We start from the raw sequence: 23,296 nt of genomic DNA on the forward strand, positions 1-23,296 counted from the left end.
AGCTGTGTAATCTCTAGGATTGTTCAGTGCCGATTTTTTATTTTTGAAAATATCACAGACTGAAAGTTCTGTTTTCTGAGTAATAAAGATTATTTTCATGATCCTAAGCAAGACATAAGACTTGTTCCACCAATAAGTATTTGGTTGTTTTTCCTTCCTCTGAGAATTCATTTCTGTCATTTGTTACTTGAGAAGATTGCTAGCATCTACAAAATAAAAAATAACTGTCCTAGAAGAAATCATGAGTAATTTAGGTTGAAAGTCACCTCGAGAGATCATTCAGTCCAATCTTCTGCTTAAAGCAGGACTAAGGTCAAACATGGATCTGGTTGCTGATGGCCTTATCCAATCTAGTTTTGGAAATCTCCCATTGACAGAGGTTATATGTTTTCCCTGGGCAACGCGTTCCAGTGCTTATCTGCTCGCACCGAGAAGAATATGTGTCCAAATTTCCCTCATTAGATCACGGGACGATTGCTACTTGTCTTGTCAGCATACAGATCTCTAGCATGTTTCTCTGTGGTTGTCTCTTTTTTACACTGAAAAGTCCTATTTTTACTTAGCTTTTCCTTGAAGAGAAGCTGTGTTCCTTTTCATCATCTTTTACTCCTCTCTGAAGATGTTTTTCAGTGTTACTGTATTTTTTTTAATATAAACTTGTACTTCATCCTTGATCTAATATAATGCTATAGACCAGCCTGTCCATGAAGAAACTTTGGGTTTTCGTTCTTTTTAAGTAGCAGTTGCACTCTTATTTTAGTCTCCTTGTTTAATGTTTCAGATCCTGTGTAAGGATTTAAAAGCTCTGTATAAATGTGATATTCTTACTGGACTGAATTCAAAAGCTGTTGTGAACAAGTTAAAGCTTTTACCCAATTGCAGTAGTGAATTTCACAAATTAACTATTTAAAGGTTTTTTTCTTTGTTTTTAGACATTTTCTCTTGATTTGCATGTGCTTACTGTCAGTTTTTATTAGCAGTTACTTGTTGGAGGATTTAGGTTAAGTCATACTTTTGTGTACCACTTGCATAAGTTGCAAAAAGTATCATTTCCCATGGACATCTTTTTATACCTTTAAATACTTGCAATCTCAGTCCTTCCATTAAAAAGCTAGTTGCTGTGTAAATAGGTATGTACAGAAAAATAAAGCTGATGGTTTATAAATTCATATACCAGCTTTCACAATGCTGCAGTCATGATTACCTCCTATAGGGGGTGCATATTCTGTTTTTGAAAATTTTATGTTTGAAAATGCATTCAGTTAATTATTCACAAATCAACATTTTAAATGTTTTCTATATATATTGCTGTGCAATTGAAGTTAATATATGGGACACTGCTAATGCTGTTTTAGCACAGCCACCAAATTATGCAGAAACTATTTTAAAGGATTAATTACCCATATGACATTAGAGTGTACATTCCCTAGATAATGAGTGCCATAAAAACCAGATATCTTGATATTGCTACTAGCTTTTATGACTTGAAATTCAGTGCTGAAAGATGATGTAAGAGGAAAATTCTCTGATTCTAGTATTTCTGTTTCTCACATCTGATGTATTTTAGTGAAGTGCAAAGGGACAGAAGTATTATCTAGGGCCTGGAGAAATCATGGTAAAAACCCCCAAAAGATTACACATATCCAAAATTAGCTTCATGAGAGATAATCTTTGGTAACAATACTAACTTAAGGTTTTCCAATTTATCTTTTTTCCCTTTCTCCCCCAATTTGTTACCACATTGCAACATCCTTCCCCCTTCAATGCGTTGGCACATCTGTTTGTGGGCTGCCCTGGGAAGAAGATTGTGGAATGGATCCTGCAGAAAAGTTGTCAAGGAAAAGAAGCCTGGGTGGTGGTGTTTGTGTCTTCCCCTCGCCCTGTTACCAGAGTTGTCCCACGGGGAGCTTTCCTGGTATCAGTGAGTGAGTGCTGTGTGGCGATGGAGGATTAACACACAGGACATCAGTTCTTTAATCTGCTGTTACTGTGGAAGACTTTGCCTCATGGAACTGGGGCCTGATGGAGTCAATAGGCACCTACCTTCCATTTCACAACAGATAGTCATTAAATATGACCTAATAACCCTTGCTATTTGCATTGTCACTAGAATATATTGTAAAGTATGTAGGTGATGTTTAGCATGATTCAGAAGAAATTAAAATAGCATGATTTACAAGAAGATTTTGCATTAACTTTTTCTGGCTCAAAAAAACCCACTCAACTATGCTATGATGCACTATCCAAAAGAGTATATTTCTGCAGCTTTTAAAAGTTTTTAAATTTAAAAGCCAATTAGCAATAAGGTAACAGGAAAGTAGATAATCTAAGTAGAATTTTCATGTTAAAGTTAACAAATCTTTAAATTTTCCTGTCAAACTGCATTTAGCTTCCTAACCTCTTATGACCTAAAAATAATTGAATATTTTTTTGAAAGGCAGAAAAGGCATTAAAAATATTTTTACAGATATCCTCAGTGCTGAATATTCATGTATTGGTTTGCAGTTCCTGATGTATAAGTGGTACAATGCCATATTTGTGAAAGTCTCTGGTGCTTTGCTGCACTTCTTTTAGTGTCTTGGCACCCTCAATTAGTGTTTTGACATTCTTCGTTCAGTGTTTTTCTTTGCAATGTATTTTTATTGTGTTATTTTATTCAAAGCATCTTTATTTAAACTACTTTGTATTTTTATTTTTCTGTGACATGACAACTAAACACCAGAAATACCCAAGAAATAACTGGGTTTTGGTTTAACAGAGTGCCAAGTCGTATGTACAATGAAAGGCTGTGTCAGTGCCTGATGACTGTTGACACACATGTTCAGCTAGGAGCAGGAGATGATGGAGACCACATGTAGCTCTGTTCACCCCTGCTGATTTGTTTGAGGTGAATTGGGAACATGAAATGCTGTTAACATTCAGCTCTTATCAAAAAGTCATTTTGAGTACAGAACACGGATAGCCAGACTTCACTGTAGTGTCTTTTATTAGACGGGTCTTAGGACCAACACTATGGCTTCTAAGAGAGAACAATAAAAATTGAGAATATAGACAAATGTTGATGGATGTTATGTTATCTATTGAGACTTCAGTATAGTCAAAATGCTGCTGTTCTCACTTTACTGTTCCAGTCATTTGTTTTTATGTGAGCTATGTTTAAGAATGTAACAGCCAGGCTACTTCAGATCTGAGGTCCATCTAGCCAAGCATCCTGTGGATACATGGAGTTACTGGATGCTCCATAATCCTTGTGTTAGATAAGCAAACTGTCACTCCTTATTCACCTTTTCAGTGGCCAGTGGAGCTGAGGCTCTCCTGGGACACCCTGGGAAGAGGCCAGACAAGGTGTTCATTCCTCGGGAATCCTTAGTTTGGGTGTCTGCCTGCCATGGTGTGCCTCTGTGGTCCTCTGGGCTGGTGGAGACAGGCCTGAGGTGGGATGATGGTCCTGTGATGGGCCTGGGAGTATCCACCCAGGTATTATTTGTGTTCCCCCTTCTGCCTTTGTGTCTCTGGGCTCTTTTGTGGGTGTGCAGATGAGCTTCATCACATAACCTAACACAGTTTCTGTTATAACTGAAACCTTGTCTGTTCATAACACGGAGTTTAGCATGTGGTGTTGTATATGTAAAATGAATATCCATTTGTTTGATGTGCATGACTTCATGATTCTCTGCATTGAATTTCAACTGTGATTTTGTCATCCAGTCATTTAGTATCCAGGGGCCCTTTGCAGCTCTTCACTGTCAACCTTGGCTTTTTGGTCCTAAACAAACTGGATTTGTGCATTTCCTGAAGCAATCACTAATGTTGTCTAAAAAGCTAGTCTTTTCTATATTGATGGGATATCTGTCCAGGCTGCATGGAAGGAACTGCAGATGGGCCATCACTGTAATGTTTCCAGCCTCCTACAGTTTTCCTCAGCAGATCATAGTTGCAGTTGCAGTCTAGTCAGGCAACTGGTAGATAGTGTAGTTCTTACATGAGACTTCTGTTTAGGCTAATTTCAAATCGTGGGAATTGTATTTATCTAACTTGAATTGTAACTTTTCCCTGGCATATAACATCGCTTCTCTACCAGTATAGCCTAGCTTGTGTTTCTGCCACTTTGTGCCTAAGTTTCAGGGAACTACTCATTGTCTCCCTTGTGCCAAGCTTCTGCTTTATCTTTCATTCTGGTATCTTCATTTGAAATCATGCATCCTCATCCCATCATTTTATCTTATATTTTTAGAAACATGGAAACATTTGTTTTAATATTTTGTAGTTAGGATTAAAATATTAGACTAATTAGGGATTATTTGCAAGGCAGTTTATAAAAAATAGCTAGGTTCTATCAGCTTATTTTTGTTTCTTCAATCACTACCTGACTTTGTAAGCCTAGCTAGAGTTTAGGTCTGAATGAAGTCTGTAAGATTTTTCTGAAGTTATGCCCCAAAATAAATATTTTGAAGTTCTATTTATACTGTCAAATTGAAAAATAGACTAAAAGTATTTCAAGCATCACAATATGTAGGCACACTTATTTCCATTCCAGTCAAATTGTCTTTTGCCTTTTAATTTTCCACAACATTTTAATTTTGTAGACAATATATAGGAAAAAGTTGGGCATTCATTAAGGTATGTTATTTGTAGTTAGTCTCTGGAGAGTTTTTCTAGCATAGTTCTTATATTCCTCTTTGGTTTCTCATGCCCTGAAATGTGTGTTACCTTTTATAACCATTTCATATGTTACAATTTTAACTTCAAGCTTTCCAAATGAACTATGAACCATTTGGTAACCATTAGGCCTGTTCCTTCTCTTTTGTGTCTCAGAATTGGCTTATTCTTCCTCTTTTTTGCTTATTCTTCAAAACTGGATTTTTAATAATAAAAAAAAAAAGATAAATGTTTTATCTATTTTTGGAGGGATTCCTCTTTCTGGTGGTCCTTCTCTGCACTATGAGGTTTTTTTCTGATTATTTGAGACATACTTCTTTAAAGAGCTGCTCTGGTGACTATTTTAATTTTTAAGGTAAGAAGCCTTCATTTTCTTCCAAAATTCATGCTATAATGGTTTGGCTTCCTTCCTTCTGCTTTCTGTTATATGTGCCATCACAAAAACACCGCAACAAAAATTTAGAAATCATTGGATCTTTCAAGTGGTTTTTTTTGGTGTGACCTTTTTTTAATTTGATTTGGTTTTCTTCCCACCACCACCAATTAGACGGGTCTTAAGCCCGAGATTTTGGAACAGTATTTTCTTTGAAGACTGTTAGAAGTCAGTACTTATCTGTGGCCTTCCTGTGTACTGTTTATTAAATGTATAATAATGCCTTCTCTGAAACTGATCTTGTTTTCAGGTTGGGCTGAGGAACCAAAAATTTATCAAGCAAAACTACCTCTGATCTTTATTGTGTATTTTTTTGTTGTTATGACAATAAAGTGTTGTACAGTAGTTTGGAAATAAAATTATGTTTTAAAATAATGCTATGGAGAAACATGATCATGAAGTTCTTCCTGAACAGAAATATGAGAAGTGTCTCAATTTCAGAAAAACCTTGGTGGCATTTTTGCTCTCTGCTTGTCTGCTATTACTCATGAAAATTTCTGTATATGTAAACATACCGTCAATTATTTTATTTGAAAAATATTTATTTTGGTACTGCAGTAAACACATGAAGTATATTTTCATATCTTTTACTAGCATCATTTTAATACACAGAAATAGAAAACTTTAGAATGTTTTTCTTCCCTTTCCTCTCTATCAGCCAATATACAAGATGTTATTTTTGTGATATTTCTCAAAAACAGCTCCAAATTGATATTTATGTATTGAAATGAGAAGAGAAGGAGATTTTTTTATGTAGTGAATTGTATTGACTATAATGAAATCTGTGTGCAACATATGTAACTATTTCTTTTAGAGTTTGTAAACAAATACCTAAAGAAATATTTTAAAAATATAAATAAGTAACATAACTTTCCCTGTGCTTTAGGTCTCTTCTATGTGTGAATGTACTCCAAAGAATGCATTTAGTTTTATATCTTTTTCTGTTTGTTTGGGTTTTTTATTAGGCCCGGCGCAAAGAGGTTTTTATCCAGGAGCGATATGGAAGATTTAATCTGAGTGACCCATTTCTGGCTCTTCAGAGAGACTTTGAGGCAGGTGCTGGTGATAAAGAAAAGAAGCCAATATGCATGAACCCTCTGTCCATTTTAGAAGCTGTTATGGCTCACTGCAGGAAAATGCAAGAAAGAATGTCAGCTCAGTTGGCTGCTGCTGAAAACAGACAAAAGAAGGTATCCCACTACCCACATGTTTCTTTTTCCCTCTCCTGATTTGCTCTTTCATGCCACTTTTCTAATTCGCATGTTTGTCTAACTTGATTATCATTACAAATGTTAAAATTTCATGATTTAATTGTCATACATAGTGAAGTGCTGGTTTTCTGGTGATATTTTGTGTGCACACCTCATTCATTCTATGAATTTAGCTCTACTTATGGAATAAATGAAATATCACTGGTACAAGTCAATGCAGTATATAAGTGTATAGCTCAACATGAGCTGAGAAAGCATCATCAATATATTTTTAAACCAACACCACTGAAGCCTAGAAGAGCTACTGTTATTTTTGTTCTAACCTAAATAGCATAAAATAAATAATTTATTTGCATTTTATATTAGGTGGCTGAGTTTCATAAATCAGTAAAAATAAATTATAACTCCAAAAATACTTTTTTGAATATTTAGAACATTAGCTGTAAAGAGAAAATTATTTTGGAACAAATATTTTGCAAAAAAAGTCTCATTTTGAAGATAAAACAATGTCATTTTGAAAGTCAGTGGTTGGTTGGTTGCACATATTTGACTAATATGGAAGCCATACATCCCTAAAGCATAGCTAAATATGAATATGTTGGGAAGGGATTTCTGAGAAGAAAGAGAGGAACAATAATATAATAGGTGACTCTAGACCAGCTATTTTTGAATAATTAGAAGAGAAATGCTTGCTAGGCATTGAATCATCCTCACTGGGTATATGATGGATAGAAAGTCTTCAGCAGCTGCGAAATAGCTTTTTGATGACAGTTTCATATTGGTGTTTAAAAAGACACACCAGACAATGCTGAGGCAATTGACATAACATTGATTTTGTGAGCAATTGCTCTTTGGGTAATAATATGCATACAAAAGTACTGCAAGCATGCTGAAGATATATCTGTAAATTAAATCAGCAAACCTTTACTTGTTAGCTTAGCTCTGTTTTTTAGTTTAGTTTAAGCATCTCTGCTCTGGTAAGACTTCAGAAAAACAGATACCGCAGATATTAAAAAAAAAGAATAATACTAGGCTGTATGTGTGATATGTAAGTCTTAAAACAGTATAATCTAGTCAACTGTTACTTAAACTTATCTAGTACTTCTTTTTGAGAACTCTTACATGTTAATTTTCTTTTTCATACGCTTTTTAAGTAAGAGTTGAGATTTTAAGGAGGGGGTTGTCTCAATATAGAAGAGTGAGCAAGCTTGCTTGTTCTGACTGAAAAATTATATTGGGAGAGACCCTGACACATCTGCCTGGACAATTGGATTAGTTTCTTGTTTCAGTGCATGGCCCCAAGTCTCTTCTTGTACCTAACATCTTCATCTATCTCTGGCTTTTAGTATATGGACGGATACATGCATGTAAGATGGGCTTACATATTGAGAATATGCCTCAAAGTCAGGGTACTGATATGTAAATTACATTTTTGTCCTTTTTTTTGGCCCAGGTTTATTACCAAAGTCTGTATCTACAAGTCTGCATGTACAGGAAATGATGCTCTTGTCTTTTGTTTCCTAAAAGAATATATGAGGTTTTTTCTCTAAATCTTAATTTTAAGTAGTTTGATCTTAATTTATTTTGCAGTTTGATTCTTACCTTGAGAAGTACTTAAACCTCTAGTACACTCAATTCTGAAGTCTGTAACTTTCAAGCTAAACTTTTAAGCACTACGCTTGGACTAACGTGTGTTGCTTTGAATGTGTGTGATTATGATTCTACCACTTTTACTCCTCGTAACAAATAGGAAATTTAAATAACACAGGATTTGAAAACAAACTGCATGGTGCTGAGCAGCTGTATATATGACTCTCTAGAGAACTTACATCTTCCTCTTTTAAAGCCAATTAGAAATGATATTTGGACAGGACACCCTCTTAAACTTCTTGGGTTTGTGGCAACAGATGACATATCCCTAAAGCATCTCCATTCATTCACACACCATTCATTCAGTGTTTTACTGTCCCTTAATTCCACATTTTTCAGTCTGTCTGTCTGTTCTTCATCTCTCAAATCCCTCCATGGAAGAGGGCAATGAAGGTATTTTGAGGATCACTGGAAATGATCGACAAAGTAGGGTGGCCCAATATAAGGAAAAAAAAAAGTTAAGCCTAGAAAAATGTGACCTGAATAGAGAGCCAGCTGCACCTCCTCCCTCCAAGAGTGGTTCCTCCTTTTCTAAATGTGTGATGCTTTTATCTTCATGTTTGGAATTGCCTCACTGTTTCACTCTTACACTAAGTAATGAAGTCTGTGTACAGCTGTGTTTATTTTCTCTGGATATTACTGGACTAAACAGGCTCAGACTGAACTCTTATTCCTGGACACTTATTATCTGTAAATATAGTGACCTTAAAAGTATTTTATTTGATCATAGAAAGCAAGTCATAACAATGTGCGAGAATGTAGAAAAATGAAAGAGGTGCACAAATGACTGACAGTCATAGGCTTACCATATACCAAACACCTAATATGCAGATGTCATGTGCTTTGTGTTAAGTCTCCATCCTCTTCCATCTCTTTGAATGCTTTTTCTGGAGCTGCTATCAAAATTAATTTTGAAGTTTCCTGCGAACTCAGAACCAGATAATCAAAATGCCAGTTCTTGATTTGTCAAGTGTTTGCAGAGAAGTTAGTATTGGGATGCATGCTCAAAGACAGACAGACACCTTGGCTGGAAGAGGCCCATAGATGTGATTTAGTCTAACCTTGTATTTAAAGCAGGTTGTCACCAGCAGTACATCTGGTCATCTGTGAATTTGTTTAGCTGAGTCCTGAAAACCCCCAGGAACGGCAATACTGCAGCCTTTCTGCACTACTAACCTTGTGAAGAACATTTTTCCAGGACTGAGACTCTTAAAGGGCAATTTTTCATGTTAACCTTTTGTTATGGGGCCCCACTTGCCACAACCAAGAAGAATTTGACTCTCTCATCATTGTCAGGGCCCTTCAAAAGGAGTGGTATGTTGCTGTTAGGTCATCCCTCAGTCTTTTTTTCACTAGACTAAGCAAGCCAAGCTCCCTCGACCTTTTCTCACAAGGCATGCACTCTCTCTCACCTTTGAAGGGCCTTCGCTGGTTAGGTGTTTGTGGGACACTATCATTTTTCTCAGTATCCTTCTTTATCTCAAATCCTTCTTGGACACATTTCTAGGTGTCTACATTACTGATTATGATTTAGTGCACGCATATAGTACACTTCACAAAAATCAGGTCTCAGTTAGTTCATAAACTCATAAATAATTACAGCTAGTTCCAAATCTGTCATCTAAAGGAAAAAATGCAGTGGAAATATTCAGAGGTTTTTCCTATTCAAGATGATGCAACCAAAACAAGGGTGGCTGGGAGAGATAGACATAGGACACAAGGTAAAATGAGAAACTAATGCTGCTCTTGTCAATTTGAAATCAAGTAGAGGAGTTATATATATATATATAATTAGAGATTCTTCATTCAAATGCAATGCTTACAAATAAAATACTATAATAGTATAGTAAGCTGATTTCATTCCAGTTATATGTTAAAATCTGCTTGTAATTATTTGAAAGTAATATAATTTCACAACAGTTAATTTACAGAACCAGTCCCTTGTCTGAAAGCAAAATGGAGGAATAATAAAATATAGAAATCTTGATAAAAACATTTTCACTATAGTCTTATTGCATTTCCAAGCTTTAAAAATTGTGTACATTTCTCATTATTTTTTTATCTGTTTTAACAAAAAAGGAACTGTTGGATGCTCCACTTACTTGAAATGTTTGTGAAAGCATCCAAATGCTGTTGGATGCTGTGAAGAAAACAGTGTCATCATAATAGCTTGTTAATTTAATTTGCAACTGTGTTGTCATTAATGTAACTGAAGAGGTGTTGCTGATATTGTTTGTTTAGCAATGAATGATAATGCCATACCTTATTTTTTATATAGTTAACACTGTTTTTAAGAAAGGATGTGCTTGGTTTTGTGAAATGCATTGTGCAGAGTGTATTGGTTAACCTGGGATGAAGCTCTAAAACCCCAGTGGAGCCCCTCTACTGCTGAACAGGTTTTAAGATATTTGAAGCCAAGATGATGTTTATAATGTAGGTATAATTTCCCATAGTGATTTCTTCCTCTTAGTTCACTGTTTCTTATAATAATGGTATGATTTCAGGAAAAAAAAATTCTATTACTATCAAATACATCACATCAATATTGCCATCACCTCTGAAGAAAACAGAAAAGAAATTTACTGTCAGGTAACATGATTAGAAATGTTGGGAGACTGAGACTATATGTTCATCTGTAAGTGTAAATTCACGCAGGATTTATTGTTTGTTCTCTTTATGTCATTTCACTTCCCTTCCTTTTTAAGCACTTTCTTGTGTTTGAATTCTACTTACCATGTGGGAAAAAATTATCCTTGGGACAGTGAGCTATACCAGGTGGGATTTATTTCTATTACAACTGCAGACTCTCTCCCTCTTGTACTCATCTCTTGATTGCATGAGTTTCAACTCTATGGTATAACTGGAGAGTAAAAAACCTGTTATTTAAAAATGGTATTTATATTAACTTTTGTTTAAGTGTAGTTTAGTTAAAAATGAATTGTAGACACATCTACAGTGATGTAGAAGAAGCTTCCAGAGCTAATAAATTTCATCTCCCATCGGAGAGGACAGGGAATAGTATTGTGACAACAGGCTTCTGAAAAGCTATTGTATTGTAATGCCTGGGCGTCCTGCGTTTTGGTTGGGATAGAGTTAATTTTTACAAGAAGCTAGGAGGGGACACAGCCAGGACAGCTGACCCAAAGGGATATTTGATACCATATGATGTCATGCTCAGTACATAATGGGGTGGGGAGGGGCTAGCCAGGGAGGAGGGATCCATGCTGGAGGACAGGCTGTGCATCAGGTCCTGGACAGTGAGCAAATTGCATTGTGTATCACCTGCTTTGTATATTCTTTTATTAGTATTGTTGTTGTTATTTCCCTCTCCCTTTGCTGTCCCAGTAAACTGTCCTTATCCCAACCCACACGTTTTACCTTTGTCTTCCCATTCTCCTCCCCATTCAGACCAGATCACCAGATGTGATTGAGCAACCGCATGGTGCTTTATTGTCAGCTGGGGCTAAACCACCACACTGGGGTTTTTTTGACCTGTGTGTCTGTTTGTTTTCATCTAGCAACCAAGACAAATTTTAATCATTGACTGAGAGGAGATATTCCATAGCTCTTATCGATCCCCTATTAATCCTGTTTCCCACATTACAGTTTAGGGTAAATATATTCACGACACTGTATTGTCTTTAAACTCTGAAGTTAGTATAATTTTACCATGACACTATAATCTGAATCTATAATCTGTGATTCTTCCTTCATCTGTTGAAGTAAAACACTGGTTCCAAGCAAGACCTTACATGTACTGCTAGTTGCCACAGCTTTTCTTAGATTTTTTTTTTGAGCATTGCGAAATGTTCTTATATTGTAGAAGCATAAAACAGTTTCCTGTTGCAGTCAAAATTAGTTATTCATGTTTGTGAGCACCTGATATGTTTTTGTCCATAGGTACCTGAACATACTTTTCTAGAAAAATTGCTTATTTAGAAAATGCACTTTAGTGGTACAGTTCTGAATTGTTATTTCTGTTTCAATCTGTATGTAAATATGAAGCAGAACTGACAAGGCTGAACCAATAAAAAGGAGAAGGAATGCTCAGCAGTTTCTTGACGTTTTGTTTGTTTGATTTTTTATCAATCATTCAGATAAGCCATATAGGAAGCTACTACATCAGTATATGAAGGGAGGAGTAGGAAGAAAGAAATCAAGTTTTCTTTTGTTGTTGTTTGACTTGTGTAAAAGTTTGCTTTGGAAAATAGAAAGCAATTTGGGTTGCATTATTACTAGTAGGTATTTTATAAAATGGTGCATTAACATATATTTTTCCAGTGCTTTTCTAGAACAAAGTCTTTGAATAAAAGCGTAATCAGCACGCAAGATGAATTAGAGGCGATGACTATATGAATGAGGGGAAAAATATTTTTATCCATTATCTGTACATAGTAGGTAGTTTTTTGATTCTAGCTTATAACATAGTTTAAACATCACGGATGTCAGTGAGACCTTCCGCTGTTACTAAGTACAGGAATGTATTTGTGCCTGTGCCAAAAAGTTGGTCTCAGAAATGAATGTCCTATTTATAAATGTTAAAACAAGTTGTAAGACACCTATTATAGGCATGATGGACTGTGTATTTCAAGCCTAATCTCCTTCAGTCTGAGGAAGACCTGAAACCTAAACCTTTCATTTCTAGGTTCAAAGATATTTTGCAAAGCTCATCTCTTGCTTGTGTCTGGTTGTTTTGCTGAGAAGAGCACTTTCTGTGATGTCTTATGTCTAATTTCTGGAGAACATGTAGCTCCTCACTCAGGAATCACAAACATTTAATCACTTTGAAGAGTCTATGTGTTGTCAACGGAGGAAAGCAGATGGGCTTACTTAGTTTCTGAATTGCTCTTCAGAGATGCCTGCCTCTTTCTTTTGCTTGTATAAGATTGTAGGGATAGATATCACAAATCACTTTCCTGGGGTGGATAAGTTCATGTTAGGCATACTCTCAAAGGTTAAAACATCAATGTCTAGTTAATACTAGGTTATGTTGAAAGTCTCCGCCCTGTTAATGAGAATTTTTCTCTATGCTTTCTTACAGTTGGAAATGGAAAAATCTCAGTTACAGAATCTTGAGCTGGAGCACAAAAAGCTATCCGCTCGTCTTGAAGAAGAACGTGGAAAGAATAAGCACGTAGTATTGATGCTAGTGAAAGAGTGTAAGCAGTTGTCTGGCCGAATTGTAGAGGAAGCCCAGAAACTGGAAGAAGTGATGTCAAAATTTGAAGAGGAAAAGAAAAAGGCTGCTGAATTGGAGGAGTCTCTTGCAGCTGAGAAACAAAGGAGTACACAAATGGAAGCTCAAATGGAAAAGCAGCTGTCTGAGTTTGACACAGAGAGAGAGCAGCTGCGTGCAAAACTTCATAGAGAGGAAGTGCACACCAGTGACCTCAGAGAAGAGAGAGATAAAATGATCAAAATGATTGAGCAATTAAAAAAGGAGAATGAAAGTAAAGCTAATATTTCTCTTAAAAACAAAGATAAAAATAAAGATAGGAGTCTTGTTTCTGTTTCTGTTGAAACAGAAGAGCCAAGTTCAAGAACTGTTGCCTGCCAAACAGATACCGTAGTGATGGACAGTAGCACAGAAAATGTTAAGAAGTTGCCTTTAACTGTATCTGTAAAGCCTTCTGCAGTGAACCCACTAGTGTCTGGCAATACAAAAATGAATGTGTGTGCCAATGCAGCATTTGTGAAGCCTGTAATTGATAGGCAATCTTCATCTAGTGAACTTGTCCCTCCCACCACTCCTGTTCTTACACAGAATCAAAACAGAATTGAGGAAAATGGACAAAGTACAGGCTCATCACCTGATGTACCAAGTAGCACTACCCCTTTTTCAAATAGTCCTTCCCTTTGCACCCCTGCAGCACCGACTGCTGCAGCTCAGAATTCCTCGCTAACTTCATCTATGCACAGTTTGCATTCACCATCTGCCAACACTACTGGGCATCCAGGCCTAAATCCACGAATCCAAGCAGCTAGATTTAGATTTCAAGCAAATGCGAATGATCAAGACCAAAACGGAAACACAACCCAAAGCCCTCCTTCAAGGGACGTATCCCCTACTAGTCGTGACAACCTAGTTGCCAAGCAGGTAGCTCGGAATACCGTTACCCAAGTCCTTTCGAGATTTACAAGTCCTCAGAGCGGCGCTCCGCCGCGGTCAGGGACGTCACATTCAATGGAAGTTGGTACTTACCCTCCTGTCGGTAGAACGAGTTTAAAGACTCCCAGTGTATCAAGAATTGACAGAGGAAATCCTCCTCCTATTCCTCCTAAAAAACCAGGGCTTTCACAAACTCCTTCTCCACCACACCCACAGCTTAAAGTTTTAATGGATAGCAGTCGATCCCCAAATACAAGTGCAAAAACTGACAGCAAAACAGTGACCTCACCTCTTTCAAGTTCACCACAAGGGATCAGGGTAATAAATGAGGAAATTATTTCTAAGTCCTCACCTCAGCTGCCACCAAAACCTGCTATAGATTTATCTGTGGCACCTGCAGGCTGTGCCATACCAGCCATAGCCTCATCTCAGGTGGGTGCCTGGCCTTCCCACTTCCCTGGACTGAACCAACCTGCATGTTCAGAAAATTCCTTTGTCATTCCCACCACCATTGCCTGTAGCTCCTCCATAAACCCTGTTAGTGCTTCATCCTGTAGACCATGTGATTCAGACAGCCTCCTGGTAACAGCATCAGGTAAAGGGATTGATATGCTACAAAATGTCTCCCTCTAAAATAATGTTTTGGTTTTCCTATACATCTCTCATTTGCTTTATTTATCTTTTTATACCTTTCTCTTTTTTACTTTCTAAAAGCTGAAATTTTCATTTATATTTTTTCCACATTCCAGGGGTATGGGAATTCTTTTGCTGACTTAGTAATGCCATAAATTAGTTTGCTTCCTCAAGGAGGTCTCCAAATTGAAGGCTTTTTTTTAAAGGTAAAGAGGACTAATGTTTAAAGTAAATGATGAGCTGCAGATTATGGTATATTAAAGTAAATACTTTTTTTTTTTTTTTTTTTTTTTTTGGTGAATGCTATTATTTTGGACTTCAAAAATGCTTTCTCAGTCTGAAATAATGTTTTGAAAATTACCTCTGCTGGTGATCTTCCATGGAATACATATTTCAGTACTTTGTGAATCTCTTAGAAAACAGGGCATAGCTGGGGCTACTGCATTCTCCTATGGCATTAGATAGTTGCACATTAAGGTATATAAATGCCTGGATGACAGTGCAGTTTCAAATATATCCCTTCATACCTATAGAATATGTTTCATTTTTATTTCCATTTTTCTGTAGTTCTTCTGATTTTAGTTGTAGGCTTTGTTAATGCTTTTGTGTGGCATCTCACAGGTTTACTTCAACAGATAGCAGCAAATGATTGCTGTTGGAGAATTAAAATCTAAATGTTATGTTGACAGTCTAAGTCTGGAGTCAGTGCGTGTACCTGCTATTCATTTTGCATTGTGGTGAGGACATATTTGTGTGCCTGATGTGCTGACAACTTCTTGATGGCAGTAAATGAACAAAGGCAGCCCTGATCTACCTTTCAGTTAATTGTAGATCTCCTGTAAATCTTTTTGTCAACATATTTCCCTGCTGGGATTGATAGCACTACAACATTAGATAGTAGCCCCTCTTTAGCCTAACTTGCACTGCAGTGAGGAAAACGGGGACACAGCTTTGGAACACTTTAGACCTTCATCAGCGTTGAAGAATGTTTGAATGGTCTCAAATTTTCAACAGTTATTCTCAGTTCAGTTATGGTGCTTCAGTCCCTCATTATTTTAGTCCCTGTATGGTCATCTATAGGATATAAAACCTCCGCACGGCTGGTGTGCTTCCATCCCACAACCAACCACTTGCTGTTGGTAGCTGCACCACCATCTGATAAGGCAGTTGAACGAACTCTCCAGCCTTGGGGAAGCTGTTCCAAAAGCAGTGTGTGGCAGTCTTGTATTTGTATGTACAGGAGATTCCAAGGTTCACTTTATAAAGGAATTTTTATTCCCATCCACTTTGTTGGGAGACTTTCGGCATGTTTCTGGAGTAACCTAGTCATGCTTTTAACATTTGGCTGTGGCACTGTACTGTTAGAATCCTCCCTCCTTTCTGAACTATGCCATAAAAATATGAGCTCAGAAGTCTTATCTTCCATTTGTCTACTACTTCTCAGAGTCAACAACTGTGGAATTTGATGGCTGCCTCTTAGTTTTCTGTTTTTCATATGGATGTTCTGAATTTTCATCTTAAATTCTTATTCATAGCTGAGTCTGATTGCCATGTCAGAGAGATCATTAGTCTCCCAGTATTCCAGATATTCTCCAAACCTCATTTGCCTTCAGGTGCTATTAGGCTCCATAATGGAATTAAAAATTCATTTACAAAAAGTTCTAAGATTTTATTAACATACAACAAATTGTTGGCAAAATCAGCTTCAAAGTAAATATTATTTGTAGGCAAGAGGCTGTCTTGCACAAATTCTATCAGCATGAATTAGGCTGTATATTTCACTTAGTCTTACATTAACTAGATGATGTTTGGTAATCATTTAAGACAGTTTTTGATTATTCTTAAAAAAAATAAATCTTCTATCTTAAAAATGAAATTACTACCACTTGACTTCATAACTCCATGTATTGTTATTGCTTTAGTTTGTGCTTCAAAGTATATTTTTTTTCTTAGGAGAACAATCAACCTTTTAAATAGGACTGCTCCCCCAAATAGTCAATTTTTGTTTCTTGTTAAATTTGTGACAGTTCTCAGAGGCAATTTTCAAAGATAAGATTTTTGTTTAAAACTGTTAGTTTTTTTAACTTGTGCTAATTTATGTGTTCAGATTGCCTTTCTTCATTTACACTCCTTTCTCTTGTTTTTGGAAGGGATGGAAACATTTAGGTGCATTTAATCTCCTTATAATCCTTGCTCTGAACTTTTGACGCTGTCCATATTTTGCAAGTGGCACTGCTTTTTGTGAATTTTTGCAATTGCAAATGGGAAACGTATCCCATAATCTGAAGTCTACAAAGAAAGATTGCATGAACTGTAGTTAGTGGTCTGCTGTTTTATTTTATTAATACAGAGATGTTATTTTAATATCCCTCCTTTACTGACTACAAATAGGCTCAAAGAACTTTAATAACTTTATCTGCAATATTTAGGTAAATATTGAGGAGCTCCTTTGTCAATGGAGCTTATATTTGATTGCACTTATTCTCCAGTCCCATTTTATTTATATTTTAAGGGAAGTTAATCTATTTTGGCTAATTGTTCTGACAAACTGCAGAACTAAAAAAACTTTGAGCAACAGATGCTATGGAAGTATGGAAAGACATTTCCTTTAAAGTTTTATGCTGAGAAAATAAAAAAGTAGATTTTATATATGGAAATAGTTTTTGTCTTAGGAACGAAGTGATAAACCAAATTTAATAACACTTTTCATTAAGATAATGTGGTCAGTAATGGCTGAATTCATGTCACTTATTCACTTTCTTTTTTAAGTATGACTTTTCTTGAGGTGAACATCATCTAACAAACTACAAATACTACTGAAACCTGCTTCCCATATCTGCATTTTCATGCCCTCTAGGCACAGATTCAGTTAGTTTTATTAATGTTCTGCTTGATTTTAATCTAGTTTATTTACTTTTTTCAGAAAATGTTTAGAATTTCGATATTTCAGTTAAAGAGGAGCATGGTGAAATCTTATTCATATTTTATTGTATAGTAAGTAGTGAGCTTCAATCAGAATTTGTTAATATTTTTAAACAACAGTGGAAAAGAAATATCACATTAAAAAGACATTGAAACAATCTTACATTTTTATATTTTTTGTTTGTTGATAAATTCATGTTTCTTTTTTCTTACTGTGGAGTCAGGAGAATTGATAATAGCCTAATCACTAAAGTATTCCTTTTTATTAATTTTAAATTAGTTTTCTAGTTAGCTCAGATTGCTTTAAGAACATATCAATAGCCTGATTTTCAGTAGAGGAGTGTCTTGGTTCCAGAAAGAGCAACTATTAAGAGCAAACTTAACATCAGAGCACCGATTCAGTTACGTGTTCTGCTAAATTTATGCGACGATACCTTCTTTTAGAGATGGGGCATTGTACTGCATGTTGCTCTTTTCATCCCTGGTGGGAAAAGACACCAGCTTTTGTCATTAATGTTGAACAGACTGCACATAGAGAAATTACAATGAACATTTATGGCCTGATTCAAAATCTGCAACAGTGTTTTCATGAACTTCAGCAGCCTTTGAACCGGTGCCAAAATGCTTCTGCTCTGTTTGGATTTCTACATTTCAATGGCTGTAAGACTTCAAAATGGAAACGAATGTAGGCAGTTGGATTTTCATACCCCTGGGATTTCTGCTTTCACTTTCTTCTTGGTTTTGCGCTTTTTATGTAACTCTTCAATGAAGTATGTTTTTTATTTTGCTCATTTCTATAACGATTGATTTATTCTCTCTATACAATTGGCTTAGAAGATAAAAGTGTGGGGGGGTGAGGGACTGATCTGGGTTCTGAAATTAACCATCTCACATTCTGAAGCTGATGCCAGAAGCTGTTTTTGTCTATCCCTCTGCCCTTCATCACTGCATGCCCTACAAGCTTTCACAGATGCTTCACATTTCCTAACTTTTTGCATCTGTAATGGTGTACCTTATTTATTGGTATTTTCTAACGTTGGTGTATTTTGTTGGATGAATTCAGTTTGATTATATTGCTTTACATTGACAATAGAAGCTAAAGTTATGTTTATGTTATTACCTGGTTTTTGTATCTTTTTCAGTAGAAATTTTTCATGTAATGATGATTAGATGAATTTCATCGCTGAACTGCAACAATATATTTTTCATTTCAAGGAGTTGAAATGAAAGTTAAGATACCACATATGGCACAAAAATTCCTTTTGTTTTGGCATTTCTGTTAATGATGCTTTAAAAAAAAACAACAAAAAGCTTGCACTATTTTCAACAAGGAAGGGAACCCAGAAATACCATTCATATTACAAAACTGCTTGGCAAAGTGAACTTCATGCTTGAAGTTCAGTGTCATGCTCCCCATATTCCCCCAAATAATTCCAATATAACTTGGACAAAGAATATTAGCATCTGGAGTGCCACCCAAGCAATGTCCACTATCGGTTAACTACCATGGCAAGACAGTAAAAACTACACAAGTACCATTTAAAAAACATCGATGTATATAGCAACAGCTCCAGCACCTTTAGTTTCAGAGAACAACAAAAGTTTGGGAAAAAAACCAAACCACTTTTAAAATGGAAAGGAAGAAAAAAAGTTATTCTTCAGACCTTTGGGGATTTTGTAAGAGTTAATTGTTCTCAAATATTGGACGTGGAAAAAAAATATATATATTTCACCACTTAAAGAACGCAGTTTACTTCGTATATTGCTTATTTTTTTTACAAACTTCAGAAATCCCCCAAAATCCTCTGATTAAAAGTATTGGAGAAACAAATATTAGTAAGAGTATTAGTAGTCAGAAGGTAGCTTCAGAATTGCAGTTATATGAAGATGGAGTTAACTTGCTGCAGTGATGACTTCTTATAGTCAGTATCAAATAAGTTGAATAATAAGCTAACATTGTGAAAATACTGCAAATATTTTTCCTTTACGTACTAAACTAGTAAACTTAATTTGAAATGACAAATTTAGCTTACTTTTTAGAAACAAATATGAAAATACTCCAAGCATTATTTTGTTGTTGTTGTTGTTTTGAACTGGGATCAACCTATGTGTTCTTCATTGGGGCTGCTCAGATGATGGATTCTTGTGTAAGTCTGGACCTTGATTAAAATTTGCCCAGGTCTTGCAAGGTTCCCAAACCTATTGCTTCTATAGAATTCTATTGGGAACTTTCATGTTTAATTTTATTTTTCCAAAATGCGGAGCAGATCATCCCAGCATGGTAGAGCTACTGCCACATGCTTTTCCTAGTTCTAGGTGTTGGAGGTTGGATAGCACTTGATCAGGTTGATGGAGCTGGAAGTAATGCCCTGCAGCTCCTCCTCAGTCTTGGGTGTTGCAGAACCACAGTATAAGCTGTGTAAACTTGCTTTGTATTGTCAGATTTCAGCCTCAAATAATAGCCTCTGTGTGGCCACTGAATACAAAGTTATTGATTCAAGAGAGAAATGTAATGTGGACTTTCTAAAGGTAATAGTGAAAATAAGAAAAAAAAAATCTTTCTCCTATTTTGTCTTGCAGTCCTTGATCAAGGAAGAATGCACAAAATTTTCTATGCCTTATGCAGCAAACTTCATATTCTTAACAAACTCCCTACTAAAGCTGATAAGTAATGAACAGAACATTTAACCAAGATAGATAACTCCTAAGCTTTCAAAGCTTTAAATTGAATACTATTCTTTAACAGGGTCACTTGAAAGCTTTCACTTGTAAATTTTATATAACCTGTTATTCATTCACACTGGAGCATTTTAAAATATATTGTTTAAGTATTACTGAGTAAAAGGAACATTACCTTAAGGTATGGTTCGATAATAAATATATTTATTTATGTATTATTTGTGTAAATGGTTTCTACTTTTTTTTCTGAACTTATTGAAAGGCGCTTGAAGTTATTAAGGGCTCTCTGTGAGATTTATCTGTATAACTACAGGTGAGATATAAATACTAAAGTGCACTAAGGCTATAAAGGAGCATGAACTTTCATATGAAAATAAGTATTTTGTTTTGGAAACCTTTCTTTAGATACTTTAAATCCTTCCCAGCATATCAGCAATTAAATTAAAAATTGTATAAAACTTTTAGTATTTTCTGAATTTTAATAATATAAATTTTTTGAGACATCCAGCTGCTACTACAGTCCATAACAAGTTTCACGTTAACCTTTTGTAATGAAATCGTGTTCATTTTCATTAACAACTGTCACCTCTGTACGCAGTTCTTATTCTTCAGAATACCTTCTGATACATAGACAAAGCATCATCACAAAACTAGTGCTAAACTAACAAATCCTGTCATTTTGAAGATCCTTTTTAATTTTTAAAAGAACACAGAAAATGCAGAGCTTTATCTATGTGTCTTCCATCTAACTTCTGTTGCTTTAACTCACAGGCTGGTCTTCCTCCCTAACCCCTTTGTTAACAAGTGGTGGTCCTGTCCCCCTGGGTGGCAGGTCCACCCTTCTTCACCAAGCTGCTGCCCAGGGAAATGTCACTTTATTATCAATGCTGCTTAATGAAGAAGGACTGGACATTAATTACTCTTGTGAAGATGGCTATTCTGCCTTGTATTCTGCTGCTACAAACGGACATACAGGTAAGTGATTCTAAGTTTTGTTAAAAAGTTCCAGTGAAATAGTGAAAGCTTATTTCATAAGTTTTAAATATTAAATTAGGCCAAATGCATGTTTTTAAAAATGTGAAATTGAAACTGACATATATAGCTTATGTGACAAAACTAATAGTATAGCGTATATATGAGCAATACTTCTGGAGGCAGAATTTTGGAACACAGAAAGCATTCTTGCTTGTGGTAACATTCTGCAGGAACATCCGTTCTAACTCTCCACTCCCTTCCTATAAAAAGTCATCGGATATCATCATCCCATGTTCTGTGACAGACTGAAGATCTTTTGTAGCAAAGGCAACTTGAAAGAAAGAACTTTCCTCTACAGGGAGTAAGCAGGAAAGAATAGGTCATCATCAATGTTTTGATCTTCTGCGGTAGCAGTGAAAATGATGCAAGATGGTTTCAGAGTAATGTGTTACTTGGGAAATAAAATGAGCTGTCTTTATTTTTGAACTAGATGAAATAGCCTGAGTGTGTTCTCTAGGCTCTGCTGAGACAGTTAACATTTTTCTTTTTCTTTTCCTCCCTATCCCAACCCTCAGTCTCGAGGAGATAGCATCTCTGAACCTTTCAACAGTCAGTCTTCATGTTTTATGAATATGTTTATGAAATGAGGGAAATATGTTAATAACAGATATGAATTTCATGGATAAAAAGCGATGATTTTCAGACTGTTAACATAAGGCTCTGGAACAGCAGCTTTCTTTAACATTCCAGTACACATAACTGTAGTTTTTTCTACTAATGTAAAAATCTCCTAGATTCTTATATTGCAAATAATATCGTTATGCTGTTTTGGGCACTAAAGATGAAATCCACCAATAGCAATGACAAAAAAAAATCAATTAATTTTTAGTAAAACCAAGATTTATTTCAGAGTAAAAGGTGGAACATAGTGCCTTTAAAGCCACTGCTTTCAAGAGTACTTTGTGGTTTTATTTATCAACGTATTTGTTAGTGACACAATTACAAAACCCCGATCCAGTGTTTAAAATAGTATTTATAGAGACTATTCCATTATTTTTCTCAAGTATTTTAAAAGTCAAAGTAAAGTTAGAATCCAAAATCCATAGCTAGGCAGATAGTACACATTTTTCTGACATGCTTAGGGTTAATTTTGCTACTAGGCATAGGAGGAATTTTTCCTTTTGTTCGGAATGGTATATTTTGTCTTTGCTTGCTAGGTGCTAGGTGGTTTACTTCATAGGAACATCTGGGTCTTTTCATCTGACAGATTCTTTGCTGTTGCCAAGAACATTAAAATATTGGAAAAGTCCTTTCTTTTCTTTTCTTTCTTTGGCACTTTTTTTTTTTAACAACATTTTATCTTCAGTATTAAGAGTCCAGGTTTTTTATATTGTGTAATTTTTTTTTTCCCCTCCTCACTGAATGGATGTTCTGTGGATTCTTCTAGGCTTACATCCATTTATCATTGCAAGTGTTTGTGGGAGACCATAACTGACCCAATTTTTCTTTGCTCATCTTGCATGTTTCCAAGCAAATGCCCTAATTTTTAGTTACAAGTACTGAGCAGCTCTTACTGACAGCAAAAGCAATTTGATTTCTTGTTTTATTGTCAAAATTTCAAATAAGAGAGGCGGTTGACAGAAGTATGAAAACACAATAATAAAAACAAACACATGCATATGCATCCTGTAATTGTTTAGTATCTTTTATTTTTAAGACAAAAAAAATTACAAAGGTTTTAGTGTTGCATTTCTATTTATAGTTGACAGGATGTGAAAAACACTTCATTGTACAAATCATCGCATTTTAGTGACTAAATGGATTGTATACATTCTGAATGAGAGAATCACACAGCAGCAGTATCGCTGTCTTGTTAATACGTATATGAAAATTGATTTATAATATTTTTGGAGAAAGTTTTTTGTGCTTAACTTTAATATATAATCCTTTCTTTCTAACTTTCAGTTTGTTTCCAAGTGCATGGATAGACGCAGCTCTTCAAAGCAGACTTTTAAAAACAAATTT

The 23,296-nt window shown here is 35.6% G+C and overlaps 1 protein-coding gene across 3 annotated transcripts in view; it reads left to right on the forward strand.

Moving 5' to 3' along the window:
* CTTNBP2 (cortactin binding protein 2) overlaps positions 1-23,296 on the forward strand; it is an 89,864-nt gene that overhangs the window by 31,384 nt on the left and 35,184 nt on the right. For 2 of the 3 annotated variants that reach the window (XM_075743626.1, XM_075743617.1), the window contains 3 exons: positions 6,058-6,282; positions 12,995-14,657; positions 21,068-21,271. In XM_075743626.1, the coding sequence (XP_075599741.1) occupies positions 6,058-6,282; positions 12,995-14,657; positions 21,068-21,271 (2,092 nt within the window). Of the gene's footprint in view, positions 1-6,057; positions 6,283-10,107; positions 11,566-12,994; positions 14,658-21,067; positions 21,272-23,296 lie in introns of those variants that run through there. The other variant, XM_075743635.1, reaches the window with a different exon arrangement.

Source organism: Balearica regulorum, chromosome 1, assembly GCF_011004875.1.
Source record: "Balearica regulorum gibbericeps isolate bBalReg1 chromosome 1, bBalReg1.pri, whole genome shotgun sequence".
Lineage (NCBI taxonomy): Eukaryota > Metazoa > Chordata > Aves > Gruiformes > Gruidae > Balearica > Balearica regulorum.